The sequence below is a fragment of the Phascolarctos cinereus genome, unplaced genomic scaffold (genome assembly GCF_003287225.1).
Source record: "Phascolarctos cinereus isolate Bilbo 61053 unplaced genomic scaffold, phaCin_HiC Scaffold_4;HRSCAF=312, whole genome shotgun sequence".
Classification (NCBI taxonomy): domain Eukaryota; kingdom Metazoa; phylum Chordata; class Mammalia; order Diprotodontia; family Phascolarctidae; genus Phascolarctos; species Phascolarctos cinereus.
Genome location: NW_027555847.1, coordinates 680,782,833 through 680,797,682, shown reverse-complemented (window position 1 = coordinate 680,797,682; position 14,850 = coordinate 680,782,833). Strand labels below are relative to the sequence as shown.

The following is a 14,850-nucleotide window of genomic DNA, read 5'->3' as shown; positions in this document are numbered from 1 at the left end:
TTTTTTTAGGCACTTAGGGCTAATTGACTTGCCCAGGGTCACACGGCTAGTAAGTGTCAAGTGTTTAGTCTGAGGCCAGATTTGAACTCAGGTCCTCCTGACTTCAGTGCCGGTGCTCTATCCACTGCGCCACTTAGCTGCCCCCGAATCACAAGCTGTCAGCAAGAGTCTCAAGCACAGTCAATGAAGAACAGTATACTGTTGGGTTAGACAGCTTCTCTCAGATTTGGAAGGAATTTTGCAGAGGGGGAAGCATCACCAGAGAAGGGAAGGGACTTGCTTAAGGAAACACAGCGATTTAGGGTCAGACCTAGAACTGGAACTTGTCTCATTATTCTCAGGCCCAAGTGACTCCTCCATGCCCAAAGCTCCCATGGGAGATTCTGGGCAGTGGCTGGGCACTGAAGCACATCCTATTGGGCTCTAGGCTCTGTAGAGAGGCCCAGGGAACTCTAGACTCTGACATGGGGCCTGGAGGGATTTTGAGAACTGCAGTCTCTTCTGGGAGAGGAAGGGCACTGAGTCAGCTCTGGACACTGAAGAGGGAGGCTCCTTTAGAGCTCCAGACATTGCAGTGGGTTCTAGGAGATTAAGGAAACAGAACTGGGAGGTTTTCCCCATTTTCCAGATGGGGAAACTGAGGTCCAGAAAGGGTGCAGTATTTTTTTCAATGAGTTAAGTTCTAGGGGTCTCCTGGTGCTAGATTAAGGTCTTGGCACTGAAGCAGGTCTTTTGGGCTCTGGGTCACTTTCTGGAGTTCTGGACTCCAGGCATCAAGAAACATTCCAAGGAACGTCAGATGCTGGGGCTGATCAAGGAGTGCTCTGGACACTCTGGTGGATAGGTTCCCAAGAGGCTCTGAGGCTGAGTTAGATTATGAGGAGCTTCAAGCATTAGGAGGGTCCTGGGGGACTCTGGGCATTGACATAGGTGGGTCCCAGGGGGCTGTAGATTGAGATAGAACTTGAAGGGAGAATAGTAATACTGAAGTTGACACTAAGGAACTCTAGGGACTGGCATAGTTTATGGGATGTTCCCAGGACTGAGGTGGAAACTAGGGAGTTCTGGGCATTGGGGAGAGTCCTGGGGGATTCTGGGAACTGGGCAGATTCCAGAGTCTAGGGTAGGTTCTGGGACGTTCCTAGAACTGGTGTACAGTAAGGGACTCCAGACAACTTCCAGTTGGATCCTTGGGAATGCTCTGGGTGCTAGGAAGGACCCCAGGGGACTGTGGATATTTTAGTGGGTCACACAGAACTCTGAGCCTGAGATGGGTGTTTGGGAGTCCCTGGTCACTAACCCAGATTCAAGGGTGCTTAGGCCATTGAATTAAGTCTTAAGGAGCTCTGAGAACTGAAGCAAGTTTTTAGGGGCTCTGGGTGCTGTCTGGTTCCAGACCCCTTTGGCAGCCCCTGGGGGGCCGTTGGGAGGTGATGACATACCCCACATTTCACAAGCCAAACCAGAGAGAGGGAAGAAGTGGAGAAGGGAGATCAGGAAGGAGCCTAGGCCAGAGAGATGGCATGGACAGACTCCTTCTCCCCCCCCCCAATAACTGTCCCCCAACCCCTGCTTCCTGCCCGACACACATTACTTAACTGGAGCCTTCCCTGGCCCAGTCCTACACCAAGGCATCAGCAAGGACCCTGGGAAGCAGCATGAAGTTCCCTGGGATCTCCATGCTCCTGTCTTGGGTGGCAACCCTGGGCCAGCTGACCTCCTCAGGTAATGGACTTCCCCTGCCCCAAAGTACCCCTAGCCCCTGTCCTAGGGGGACGCAGCTCCCAGATATCAGGGGGGTGGATAGATGAAAAGCCAAGAGATGGAGGCACTGGCCTCAACTCTGCGCTTGAATCACCATGTGACCCTGACCAAGTCCCTTCTCTCTGGGCCTCAGTTTCTCCATCTGGAGAGGGAGAGAGGCTCAACTAGGAGGCTTATCAGATATAAGGAAAAAGGGGGAAAGAAGAGTTCCTATTGGCTAATTGCAATTCCGTGAACAACATCCCATCTTTTACTGGCTTTTAGCCAGCTTTTTACTTGGCTCTCCCTCCCACCCTACAAATTACCTCCAATACGTATCGTCCCTTCCCCTGCCCTCCACTCACTAAACCGGCAAAGGCCATTTCCCTTTCGGTTTTTAGCACCATGCTTTGCATATCACCGAAGGAATGAATGCTTTTTGGGTTGAATTGAGGAAGTGCTTGAGAGAGGGCTCTCTTCTTTCCCCAGGGCTTAAGCCCTTTAGAGCTCAGGGGTTGGATAGGCTTGTGGGGACCAGCCACCCCTCAGGCTCTTAGAGACAATTCTTCCCTTCCACCCACCACCAAACACTAGCCCAAGCCAAGCTTCCTCTTCCCAGGGATCTAACCCCTTTCTCTCTCTCTCTCCCGGGCTCCTTTTTTTCTGGGGATGAGGCATGTCTGTCCCAGCCTCAGTTCCAATCCAGACATTTTTCACTGGCTCTCTCATGCCAGGACTTCTCTCTCTCCTCATCTCTGCTTTCTGGCATCCTTGGCTTCCTTCAGGAAGCTTTTGCAAGTCCCCCTTAAAGCCAGGGCCTTCCCCCTGTTGATTATCTCCAATTTGTCCTGTATATACCTCATTTGTACATTGTTTGTTGATGCTGAGTTGTTTCATTCCTGTCCTACTCTTTGTGGCTCCATTTGGGGTTTTCCATTTTACAGATGAGGAAACTGAGGCAAACAGGGTTAAGTGACTTGCCCAGGATCACACAGCCAGGAAGTGTCTGAGGTCGGAGTTGAATCAGGACTTCCTAACTCCAGGCTGAGCACTGTATCCACCGTGCCACCTAAGTGCCCTTTTGTTTGTAGGTAGCTGTTTGCACATTGCCTCCCTCATTAGACTGAGCTTCTCAAGGCCAGGGATTGTCTTTTGCCTTTCTTCTGTATCCCTACTGCTTAGTCAGTGCCTAGCACATAGTAGGTGCTTGATAAACGGCTTGTTGACCAACAGTCCTAGTACCTAGTCATCTTTGCCTCTGCCTCTGCCTCAGTTCCTATCTCTGGTGTAATTAATTTATCTCTTTTATTTTTATTACACACTAGTTCTCCTCTGGACCTATTCCAATTTGTTAATGTCCTCTCTCTAAAATGTGTCCTCTATCTGTGGATATCCATGAATGCATGGGTGTGTGTGTGTGTGTGTGTGTGTGTGTGTGTGTGTGTGTGTGTGTGTGATTCAACAAACATTTATAGAGTGCATACTACGTGCCAGGCACTGTGCTGAGTGCTAGAGATACCTAGACAAAGCTCAAACAATCCCTGCCCTCAAAGAGCACACATTTGAGAGGGAGGGAAGCGACATGTACATAGATAAAATGAATATCTATAGAGTGAATACAAAGTAGTTTATGGCATCTGAGAGAGCATTAACAACGGGTGAGATCAGAAAAGGTTTCCCCTACGAGTCATATGAATCCCACCGAAGGGAGGTGAAGAGGGAGGCTCTTCCAGGCAGAGTGTCCAGGGAGTGCCCGCCCAGGCAAGAGGGAACAGTGCCCTTGTGTGAAGCGCAGGTAGACACTGAGAGACAGCCGAGGCAGAGACACAAGATGGAATGTAGGCATGGGAAATGATGTGGCTTCAGTCTAGAAAGACGGGTTGGAGTCAGATTGTCAACCCCAGAGACGAGTTTGTCTTTTATCTTAGAAGCAATAGGAAACCATTGACATTTCTTGAGCAGTGTCTTCCTGTCTGTCACTGTTTCCATCCCTGCCCCTGGGTCTGAGAAAACAGTGGGGCCTGATTTCAGCCTGATTTCTTGAGATGTTGAAGGCTAGATTACTTTGGAAGGTGGTGGCCCTGGCCTCGGGCTCCCCATTCCAATCAGCCTTGACAGTTTCCACCACTGGTGATCCACCTACCCAGAACCCCTTGACAGGACCCTGTGATAATATTGACTGCACTCAGGAGTGCCCTAGGAATGAAAGTACCTTCTGGAGACAGTATATCCCCCAGATCTGGGATGTGGAACTCGATGAAGCAGGCTCAGACACTTGTCTCTGTCCCCAGGGACTCACCAAGGCCGAATTGTGGGGGGTCGAGAAGCAACACCCCACTCCTACCCATTTGCAGTCTCCATCCAGTACCGGGTGAGCACATCTGCGGGGGGTCCCTCATCCGACCCCAGTGGGTGCTCACAGCTGCCCACTGCGAGGTTTCCAAGTGAGTCCAGCCCCGAGAACCACCCCTTTCCTGACCTCTGTACCCTGCTAGAAGTACCAGCTTCAAGGGCTCCCCCAGCCACATCAGCTCTCCCAGGGTGCCCACTGAAATCACAGGACAGTGCACACTAGTTTGGGACTGAGTTCTAGTCCTATGACCGCGGGCAAGTCCCTGGGCCTCGATTTCCCTTTCCATCAAATACAAAAAGGAGAAAGGGAAAGGAAATGCAGGATGGAAAGAAGCCCTGGCTAGGATGCAGGAGACCGAGGTTCTTTTCCTTCAGACTCACTCTGCGATCTTGGCTAGATGCCTTGCTTTGGAGGGTTTCAGTTTTCCCAGCTGCTAACTGGCAGTCCTGTGGGGGTATGCAGCAGGAGAGGTCCCAGGGTAGGGGGTGGAATACTGAGACCACTGGAGAGGGAGTAGAGGAAGGATCCCCCATCCCCTAGAACCTAACATCTCTCCTTCCCTCCCTGGGGTTGTAGGGACCCAGCTGCCTTCCAGATAGTCCTGGGTGCCCACTCACTGATTACTCCAGAGTCAACCCAGCAGATATTTGGGATCCTTCGGGCTGTCCCTTATCCACTCTATGATGCCCAGGCTGACACCAACGACCTACAGCTGCTCAAGGTGAGCCCTGGAAACCCAGAACTACCCAGCTCTTTGAAGCCAGTGAGGCAGTCTGAGGCCTGGGGAGCAGGAGAGAGGGAGGGCTTGGCCCCTGCTCCCAGGGCCTTTGGGGAAGGGGAGAGTACAGTGGAGTCCCAGAATTTTGTAACAAGTCTCTGAATCTTTCCTTGTCTTTGTTTTTGTGTCTTATTACCCCTTCCTCTTTTTCTGTTACTGTCCCTAAACCTATCTCTGTCCCTCTTCTCTATCCCTGTCCCATGTCCCCTGCAGCTCAATGGCAGTGCACTGGTGACACGCTCAGTGAGGCCAATCAGCCTTCCTGGGTGGAATACATTGGTTCGCCCAGGGACTCGGTGCTTAGTATGCGGCTGGGGGGACATCCCGGGTCGGGATGATCCCACGACTGTACTCATGGAGACATCTGTAGTGGTGCAGGCCCGGCAGGCCTGCAACAGCTCCTGGAGGGGAAACATCAACCAGGACATGGTCTGCGCCTCTGGCCCCAAGAAAAGCCAGCTACGGGGCGTATGTGGGGTGAGGCTTCTGAGCAATGGGAAGATGGGAGGCAGGAGGATGGTGTTCTAGCCCCCCCTCACTTATGGAGAGCAACCTCGGGCAAGTTCCTTCCTTTGTCTGGGTCCCAGTTTCTCCGCCTTTCAAAAGCTCACCCTTCTGTGTCTGTCTCTCAGGCCCCATCTCTCTGTGTATGTGTTTCTCTCTCTCCTCTCTCTCTCTCTCTCTGTCTCTCTCTCTCTGTCTCTCTCTCTGTCTCTGTCTCTGTCTCTCTCTCTCTCTCTCCCTCTTCCCTCCTCTCTCTCTCTCTCTCCTCTCCTCTCCTCTCCTCTCCTCTCCTCTCCTCTCCTCTCCTCTCCTCTCCTCTCCTCTCCTCTCCTCTCTCCTCTCCTCTCCTCTCCTCTCCTCTCCTCTCCTCTCCTCTCCTCTCTCTCCTCTCTCTCTCCTCTCCTCTCCCTCCTCTCTCTCCTCTTCTCTCTCTCTCTCTCTCTCTCTCTCTCTCTCTCTCTCTCTCTCTCTCTCTCTCTCTCTCTCTCTCTCTCTCTCTTTCTCTCCTCTCTCCACCCCCCCATAGTCTCTCAATATTTACTTAACCTTATTCTGCCCTCATACTGTCCCCTCTTGCTTGGCAGGGGGACTCCGGGGGACCACTCATCTGCCATGGGAGGCTTCGAGGTGTGGTGTCCTTCTCCTCCAGAATCTGTGGGGATCCACGCTACCCTGATGTCTATGCTCGTGTCTCCACCTTTGTGGGCTGGATCTATGACGTGTTGCAGCATTATTGATCTCACTGGCAGCGTCCAGTACACACCAAGTCAGGACTTTGGGGCCCTGAGGGTCCACCTGATCCAGCCTCTTCCCCCTGCAATCTCAAACGGGGAAAACCTAGTCCAAGAGAGAGGAAGGGACCTTCCTCTGACTGGTCCACTGAGCTGGACCAGTAGTGGGGACTTGACTGGGTTTTCTTGTTTTACAAGAGGAATTTAATTTTGAATAAAGGCTCTTTCCCAACCTCATCCTTCTTCCTCCAATCAGTATAGCTCAATATGGTCACCTACCCTTACCAAAGCCTGAGGAGAGAGGCCAGGAAAGGCTTACCCTTCCCATTTCACAGATTAAGGAACGGGACCAGATTAAGTGAGTCTATGGCAAAGCTGAGCCCCCAAACCAGATCTTCTGATGCTCCACTCACGACCCCACAGACCTAGTCCCAACCTTAGGGAGGTGGAGGCCAAGCAAGGATTACCCTACCCATTTCACAGATGAAGAAACTGAGGGCCAGAGAGGGGAAAGGACTTGCCCAAGGTCACTTAGTGAGTCAGTGGTGAAGATGGGTCTTGAAAACAGATCTTATGCTCTGTTCGTGACCTGATGCTTTCTAATGTGGTCCTTATTTCTCTGGCAATTCAAGCTTTCCACCTATAATAGATACTCTTCCTCCTCTCCCTACTGCCCAACTTTGGAACATGCTCAGGGAACAATCCTAGTGACCACTTGGAAGGAGAGAGGCATCTACCTCACATTTAATGTCTAAAAGGTGCTTTGAAATCATAAAAGGGGTGTCAGATTGTGGCTGGGACCCCTTGCTGCTTGTAGATGGGCTCAACCAGGTAGGTCTCTGGGTTCTGGAGGGGGCCTCCATTGGACCCTGAGCTCTTGTGGGCTGGCTCTCCTCCTTTCTGTGGCTTTGCCCCCCTCCCCCCACTAGAATTCTTAGATAGATGGCCCACTCACAATCCGAAGACTTAACTGTGGAATTCTGGAATGTTAGTGTCTGAAGGGTCCTTAGAGCTCAGCTGATACATGACACCCCCCTCCTCCCTTTATAGATGGAGAAACCAAGAAACAGGGACTGGAAGAGGCTTTCCCCTGGGTCACACAGCCAGTCAGGTTTCTTCAAAGGGCAGGAGACATCGGCTGGGGTGGGGCACCCTAACCACAGGGTTAGGCCCTCCTCTCCTTCCTGAACCTCGTTCCCTTGTCCCTTCCTCCACCAAGCCAGAACTACAGCTAGTAGGAGCTGAGGAGGGGAAATGGGGCCGGGCTGGTCCAGACTTCTGGCACTGAGTCTACTGTTTCCCATAGACCCCCTAGGTAAGCAGGAGCTCCCAGGATTTGGGGAACCCTGGGACAGGAGTACCCTTGGTCCTCCACCCCATCTTTCCTTCCCTTCCCCTTACATCTGGCTCCCTTCCCTTTATCTCTTCTCCTCCATCTCCTTCTCCCTCTCCGTGGCTCCAAGCCTTTCCTTATCTGTCTTTCATCCCTCATTCTGTCCCTATCCCTGCCTCTTCCCCAACCTCACTCCCTTCCCTGTAATCATCTCATCCCTGCCTCTGACCTCATCTTCCCTTGTACCCAGCCCATCATGCTCCCTGACCCCAATCTCCATCCCCAACCTCATCTCTCGCTGTCCCTGTTTCCTTCTCTGTCCCAGGCATCCATTGTCTGCTCCCAATTCTCTCTGCCGCCTTCGACACTCTTACTGTTTCTTTTCCTTCTTCACCTGGGATCGGGAAGCAAGAAATCCAGCTTCTCTTTCCACCTCTTCCTCTGTCTTCTTTGGTCCTTTGCAAAGAGTCCTGATTCCTCACCCCTCTGTGTTCCCGTCCCCTGGCCCTTCACAGGTATCCTAGCCTTCCTCCTTGGCTGGGGGCTCCCCGGCTGTAAGGGCAGTCGCATTATTGGGGGCCGGGAGGCGAAGCCACACTCCAGGCCCTACATGGCTTCTGTGCGCTTTTTGGGTGAACACCACTGCGGAGGGGTGCTCTTCATGGCCCAGTGGGTGCTGACAGCGGCCCACTGCTTCTTCAACAAGTAAGAGGAACCTTCTCACTCCAGCTCCTGGGCCCCCTCTGGGAAGGATCCAACTAATCTCCCCAGGGCTTTCCCTTTTAACCCCTTTTTAACCTTTCCAGAGATTTGCCGCAACTATCTTTTAGACTCATAGATTGTCAAAGCTAAAAGGAATCCCACAAAACACAGAGTTACATCTCATTTTACAGATGGGAAAACTGAGGTCCAGAGAGGGAAAGAAGTTGGCCTAAAGCCATCCAGTAAAAATAGTGGCAGTGTCAGGACAAGACTTTAGAATATAAAACCCAGAAATAACTTACCAGGAGGAGGTTCTGGATTTCTTCTTGAGCCCTTCACATAATAATTTTTAATAGCACTTCAAAGTATGAGAATCCCTTTACATACATTATCTCATTTGAGCTCAATGATGACAATGCTTTGTTAGTTACTGCAGGTATGAGCACCATTTTACAGAGGAGGAAACAGAAGCTCAGACTCGGCCAGAGTCTCGAAAGGAAAGACAACACTTTCATACATTTCTTTTTTTTTTTGTTTTGGCTAGGCAATGGGGTCAAGTGACTTGCCCAGGGTCACACAGCTAGTAAGCGTTATGTGTCTGAGGCTGGATTTGAACTCGAGTCCTCCTGAATCCAGGGCCGGTGCTCTATCCACTGCACCACCTAGCTGCCCTGAGAACACTTTCATATAAAGAAAGCTTTTTCCTTATCCTACCACTTACTAACTTAAATGACTGTGTAAGCCAAAGTGACTTCAGTAAGGTTTTTCTAAGTCAGCTTCTTTACCTGTGAAAGAGATATTAACTTTCTCACTCCCTGCCTGATAGAGGTGGAACAAATATAGGTCATATTTAGAGCTTAGGCAGACCGTGCCATTTACCAAGCCCAACTCCCTCATTTGACGGATGGGGAAATTGAGGTTCAGAAAGTCCAGGGTTAACCCCTGTGCCCACCCTCCTCAAATTCTTTGACCTCTTCTCAGAATACCATGAGCCCAGGATTTAGCAATCTTTGGCAAGTTAAGACACAAGGATTAACCCCATTGTTAGGGTCACAGAATAATAGATTTAGAAGCTATCTAGGTGGCGCAGTGGATAGAGCACTGGCCCTGGATTTGGGAGGACTCAAGTTCAAATCCAGCCTCAGACACATAATGCTTACTAGCTGTGTGACCCTGGGCAAGTCACTTAACCCCAATTGCCTCCCCCCCAAAAAAAGCCATCTAATCCAAATCACCCACTTTACAGATGAAGAAACTGAGGTCCAGTGAGATTTGCCCACAGCCAGATGAAATTAGAACCCATGTTTTCTTGGTTCCAAATCTAATGCTCCATCCACTTTGTCACGCTTGGAGTGTGACACCAGGGGTTGGCTGGAGGGAAATAGATTGGAATTCAGCAATGTCTGAGGTCCCTTTCTGCTCTAGAGCCTCTGATCCTCCACAGCAGATTTTCAAAATGTGGACTAGTGGGTAGAGTGTCAGACTTAAGGTCAGAAAGAAAAAAATTCCAGCTCTTGAGACTTACAAGCTGTGGGACCTCAGGGAAATCATTTCACTTTCACAAGACTCAGTTTCATCATCTGTAAAACAACAGGGTTAATAATAACCAGCTTGTAGATCTTCTTGAGAGCAAGGACTGTTTTTTATTTATTTATTTATTTGCTTTTCTTTCTTTCTTTCTTTCTTTCTTTCTTTCTTTCTTTCTTTCTTTCTTTCTTTCTTTCTTCTTTCTTTCTTTCTTCTTTCTTTCTCCTTTTCTTTCTTTTTCTTTTCCGGTTTTTTTGGGTTTTTGTTTTTGCTTTTCTTTCTTTTCTTTTCTGTTTTTTTGTTTGTTTTTTTATTTTTTTCTTTTTGCTTCTCTTTATATTCCCAGAGCTTAGTGAAGAGCCTGGCATATAGTAGGTGCATAATAAATGCTTGTTGACTGACAGACTAATAACTATAGAACTTACCTCCCACTTTTGTTGTGAAACTCAAGTGAGATAATGCCTATAAAAATATTTTACAAACCTGAAAGTGCTAACAAATGTCAGTTGTTTTTGGCAGGCATACCAACGCATACCCTCGTCTTTCATTCTTGTATAGTCTTACATCTGTCTAGATCAGGAATTTTTAACCATTTTGTGACCTTGTTCCCTTTCGAAGTCCAGTGAAGCCTATGGATGGTCCCCTTTTCAGAAAAAAATGTTTTTAAGTACGTGGAATTAAATCCAGAGGATTATGTTGTTTAGTCCTTTTTCGGACCCCTTTTGGGGTTTTCTTGGCAGAGATACTGGAGTGGTTTGCCATTTCCTTCTCCAGCTCATTTTTCAGAAGAGGAAACTGAGGCAAATAGGGTGAAGTGACTTGCCCAGGATCATACAGCTAGTATGTGAGGTTAGATTTGAACTCAGGAATAGGACTTCCTGACTCCACACCTGACACTCTACACACTTTGGCACCACCTAGTGCCTACAGAGGATTATAAAGGAAACCAGTTTTATTGAAATAGTTAATCATATTTTTTAAAAACAAGTTCACGGCCCTGAGGTTAAGAATTCCATGCTCCAGATCCCCTCCAAGACTCTTGTCCTTACCATCTGAACCCCAGGAAAGAGCCTGGGTGGGTGGGGGGAATTAGGGACATGAAGACCTGAGTTCAAATCCTAACTCCATCATTCACAAGTTGTTATAAATGAGCCCGTGAAGCCCCTCCCTAGCTAGAGCAAGGCTTAGTTCCGGGCCCTATAATGAAACTACGGTCCTATGTGACCTTGAGCAAGTCATTTCCTTCTTTGAGCCTCAACTTCCTCATCTAGAAAATAGAGATATTTCTGTTTGCACTCCCTCCCTCCCAAGTGCTTTGTAGACAAGAAAAAAGAGAAGTAGAATTCTGAGTTAGGGCCCTGGTACCTAGACTGGCTCTCCCCAGAGGGCTGGGTCCCCCAGAGGCCTTCTCTGAGGGGAGCAGATTGGACAAGTATCCCCCTTTCTCAACACAGAGACAGCAGCCATGCCCTGGTAGTGCTGGGTGCCCACTCCCCCAGCGACCCCGAGCCTACTCAGCAGGTGTTCAGAATACAGCGCTCAATTTTGCACCCGTACTATGACCCCGTGAGCCATCAGAATGACATTTGCCTACTGAAGGTAAGCTAAAGAAGGGGAGGTGTTCTCTCTGCCCCTTCCCCTTCTCCTTCCTGGTATCCAGAGTTTTTTGTCATTTTCACACATACGCAGAATGTTGGGGCTAGAAGGAATCCTGGCACACAGAACCATAGCGAGTCTGAGCTGGAAAGGTGCTTAGAGATCATAAAATCCAATTCCCTTTGGTTTGAATATAGGGAAGCTGGGCCCCAGAGAAGGAAAGAGACTTTCTCAAGGTCACAAAGCAAGTGGCTATAGGAACAGGTATTACTTAGCCCAGAAGGCTGTAGGCAGAGGGAGGGGCTTCATAAATGGGTACCTCTCAGCAGAGGCAGGGGTTTGTAGAGTGGCCAGCTTGTTATAAGTGGAAGAATAATGAACCCCGAGTATGGAGAGACTCGGGTTTGGTTCCTGCTCCCCACCCTGGCACCCTGACGGTGAGTCCAGTCAAGATCATCTTTCATAGCCTCAGTTTTCCAGTCTGTCCTCCAGCACTGCAATGCTGTGATCTCATCAACATGGATATTGCTTTCAAAGATGCTTCTCGTAACACATCCATGCCTGTCCGTCCATCCTATGCAATTCTCCTATGTGCCCTCCCATGAGTTCACTACAAAGGGTCCATTCATGGTGCTGAGGGCCTTCTTTGAATCTAATTGTGATAAGAATACCCCTAGACTCTGTCTTTGGGGGTCAAGTGGGATACTGTCTGCAATTTAAGCTCTTTTCAAATATTATAATCCTGCATAAACACCAGCTATTATTACAACAGGAGGTATTTAAACTAGAATTCAGGAGATTTTTCCTGTTGCCTAGGGAGTGGCCGGTGCTCTGTTGTGGGGGGAGTGTTGTGGATATGACCCTGTGGCTAGCTTCCTGATCGGCAAGCCACCTGTCTCTGCTCCCCAGCTAAATCGCAAGGCTGTCCTCAGCTCCTCAGTGGGACTGCTGAAGCTGCCCAGGGAGGGTGTCGACCCTGAGCAGGGCACAAAGTGCCTGGTGTCAGGCTGGGGCTCTCTGTCTGACTTCGGGGAGTCGCCGCAGGGCCTGATGGAGACGGACGTGAGTGTACTGGGTCGGGAGAGCTGTAACAGATCCTGGAAAGGCCAGGTCAGCAGCAAGATGGTTTGTGCCAACAGTGGGAGCTGGAAACACAACGGCTTCTGCACGGTGAGTGACCCGCCAGGTTCCTAAAGGTCACTGAGTCCAGCTATCCCCCTAGCTCCTGGAAAAGAAGGCCTAGCCCAGGGAGTCTTTGCCCTATTGTCCTATATGAACTGTAGAATCAGAAATCTAGAATTTGAAGGAACCTCAAAGGTCAACTAGGAGGAGAGCGAGCACCAGGAAAGTAAGGTGACTTGCCCACACAGCTAGCATCATAGGTGAGATTTGGACCCAGGTTCTTTGATTCTATGTGGGCAAGCTAGGGGGCTCAAAGAGGCACTCGTCTTGAGGGCCTTCCCACTCCCCCACTGGCCACTTCCACATATGGTCCTGCCTGATGGTAGATGTACTGCTCAGCTCTCTTCTCCTTCTTACTCCCTTAGGACTCTCTGAAGCTGGCCAATCTTGGTCCTGAGACAAGGGAAAAGGTGGAAGAGACAGAAACAGAAGAGATAGAGGGTGGGACTCCAAAACAAGAGAACACTGGATTTGGGCCTAGCCTGGTTGACTCTCATTTTCCTCTGCTGTAAAATGAGGCAATAGCACTTGATAGAAGTGACCTTTTTAGTGTCCTGAACCCCTTTGGCAATCTGGTGAAGTCTGTGGATCTTTCTCACAATAATGATTTTTAAAAAAATCTTATTTGAAGGAAATGCCCAATTTTAGTTAGAGGTTAGTGAAAATGAAGACGTAATTTTTTTTCCATCCAAGTTCACACATTCCATTGAAATCTATCCACAGGAGGGGGGATCCTAGGTCAAGAACCCCTAGACTAGATCCTTGGACCTCAAGTTAAGAATCCCTGGACTAGATTATCTCTCTAAAGTTGTTCCCAGCTCCTCATCTATGATTTTGTGAGGTATCATTCCCATTTTACAGATCAGGGCACTCGAGGGCCACAGAACTTTAGAACTAGAAGGGGTCTCATTGATCACTGAATCCAATCCACTCATTTTACCAAGAAGGAAACTGAGCCCCAAAGAGAGGGAAGGACTTTGATAAGGGCCAGAGCTAAGACTAGCCCCCACAGCCCCCGGCCAGGTGGGGGCTTACATGGAGTAGAGCCAGTTGCCAACGTGGGACCCCCAGGATCAGCACTCTAACCATCAGGACCCTTCTCCCTGCCAGGCTGACTCTGGAGGACCCCTGATCTGTGGAGAAGCAGCCCAAGGCATTGTCTCCTTCTCCGGCACCTGGTGTGGAGACCCCAGCACCCCAGATGTCTACACACTCGTCTCTGCCTACATCTCTTGGATCCAGTGTGTGATCCAGGAATCCAAATAGGCTCCACTGTTACCCCTTTGACCCCTCCCCACCCTAGCCTCAGATATGGCTCCTGGCCTGAAGCAAACAAGATACTAAAGATAAGTGTATGTAAATTATATGTTAATTGTATGCAGATTATATGCAGGGCACTCCCTCCATGCCAATAAAATCATGCAGGGAGCTAACGGCCTGGCTTCTGACTTTCCCAATTTTCTCCTCCTTTGGAGAATATCCCAAGCTGCTGTTATCCAGGACCTTTCCACCCTCCCCCATCTCCCCACCTCAACCCTCATGGCTTTGACACCTGGAAACACCTGGAAACACCTGGATTGTGGGTCTAGCAGTGATGGCAATTACTACTTCCCAGCTCCAGCTACCCACATGTCTGTCTTCCCTACTTTCTTTTCTTTTTTTTTTATTAATTTATTTTGGTTTATCAACGATCACCACTTCCTTCCCACCACCCTCCCCAAGACAGCACACAATCTGATACAGGCTATACATACACATTCCTATTAAACATATTTTCATGTTAGTCATGTTGTAAGGAAGAATTAGAACCAATAGGAGGAACCACCAGAAAGAGGAAACAAAACTCAACAGAAGAAAAAAAAAATTAGCCAATAATATACTTTGATTTTCATTCAAACTCCATAGTTCCTTCTTTGGATGTGGATAGCATTTTCCATCACAAGGCCTTTGGAGATGTCTTCCCTGCTTTCTGCTCTCTTCCTACTTCTGTTTCTTTCCCACCTGCTTTTTTTTCTTCATTCCCTGTCTCTTTGCCTCTACCATTCCTTCTCTCTCTCTCTCTCTCTCTCTCTCTCTCTCTCTCTCTCTCTGTCTCTCTGTCTCTCTCTCTCTCTCTCCTCTCTCTCTCTCTCTCTCTCGTTCCTTCCTTTCTTATCTTTGTCTCTCTTATTGTCTTTCCCCTTCTCTATCTCCCTCTCCTGTCCTGTGTGTCCCTCTCTGTCTGCCCCATCCATCCTCATTCCCATTTCTCCATATTCTCCAGCCTGCCACCAGGTGGCAGCCCTCAGCTAGATCATCCCATTCCCCTGTATCTGATTCCTGGTCAGTGTCCCCTTCCCTGCACCCTCCTCCAGGAACTCAGCCCAGAAATGGGCAAGATCGCACACTGGAAGTCCTGTTG

At 49.3% G+C, this 14,850-nt stretch overlaps 2 protein-coding genes across 3 annotated transcripts; both read left to right on the top strand.

The window, feature by feature from the left end:
• The first annotated feature begins 1,574 nt into the window (after positions 1-1,574).
• LOC110223498 (serine protease 57-like) lies at positions 1,575-6,346 on the top strand. Its single transcript, XM_021009078.2, is given in 6 exon segments — positions 1,575-1,725; positions 4,035-4,109; positions 4,112-4,187; positions 4,673-4,817; positions 5,088-5,351; positions 5,963-6,346. Coding segments are annotated over 6 exon segments (780 nt in total). The 5' UTR covers positions 1,575-1,658; the 3' UTR covers positions 6,116-6,346.
• A 745-nt stretch (positions 6,347-7,091) lies between these two features.
• On the top strand, positions 7,092-13,882 carry LOC110223497 (serine protease 57-like). Of its 2 annotated transcripts, XM_021009076.2 has the most exons (6): positions 7,092-7,424; positions 7,958-8,147; positions 11,126-11,270; positions 12,177-12,437; positions 12,815-12,890; positions 13,560-13,647. In XM_021009076.2, the coding sequence occupies exons 1-6, from the start codon at positions 7,364-7,366 to the stop codon at positions 13,562-13,564; spliced, it is 738 nt and encodes a 245-aa protein (XP_020864735.1). In that variant the 5' UTR covers positions 7,092-7,363; the 3' UTR covers positions 13,565-13,647. The 2 variants fall into 2 exon arrangements, with proteins under 2 accessions (XP_020864735.1, XP_020864734.1); XM_021009075.2 differs by lacking the exon at positions 12,815-12,890 and having other exon boundaries at positions 7,096-7,424; positions 13,560-13,882.
• Positions 13,883-14,850: the final 968 nt, after the last annotated feature.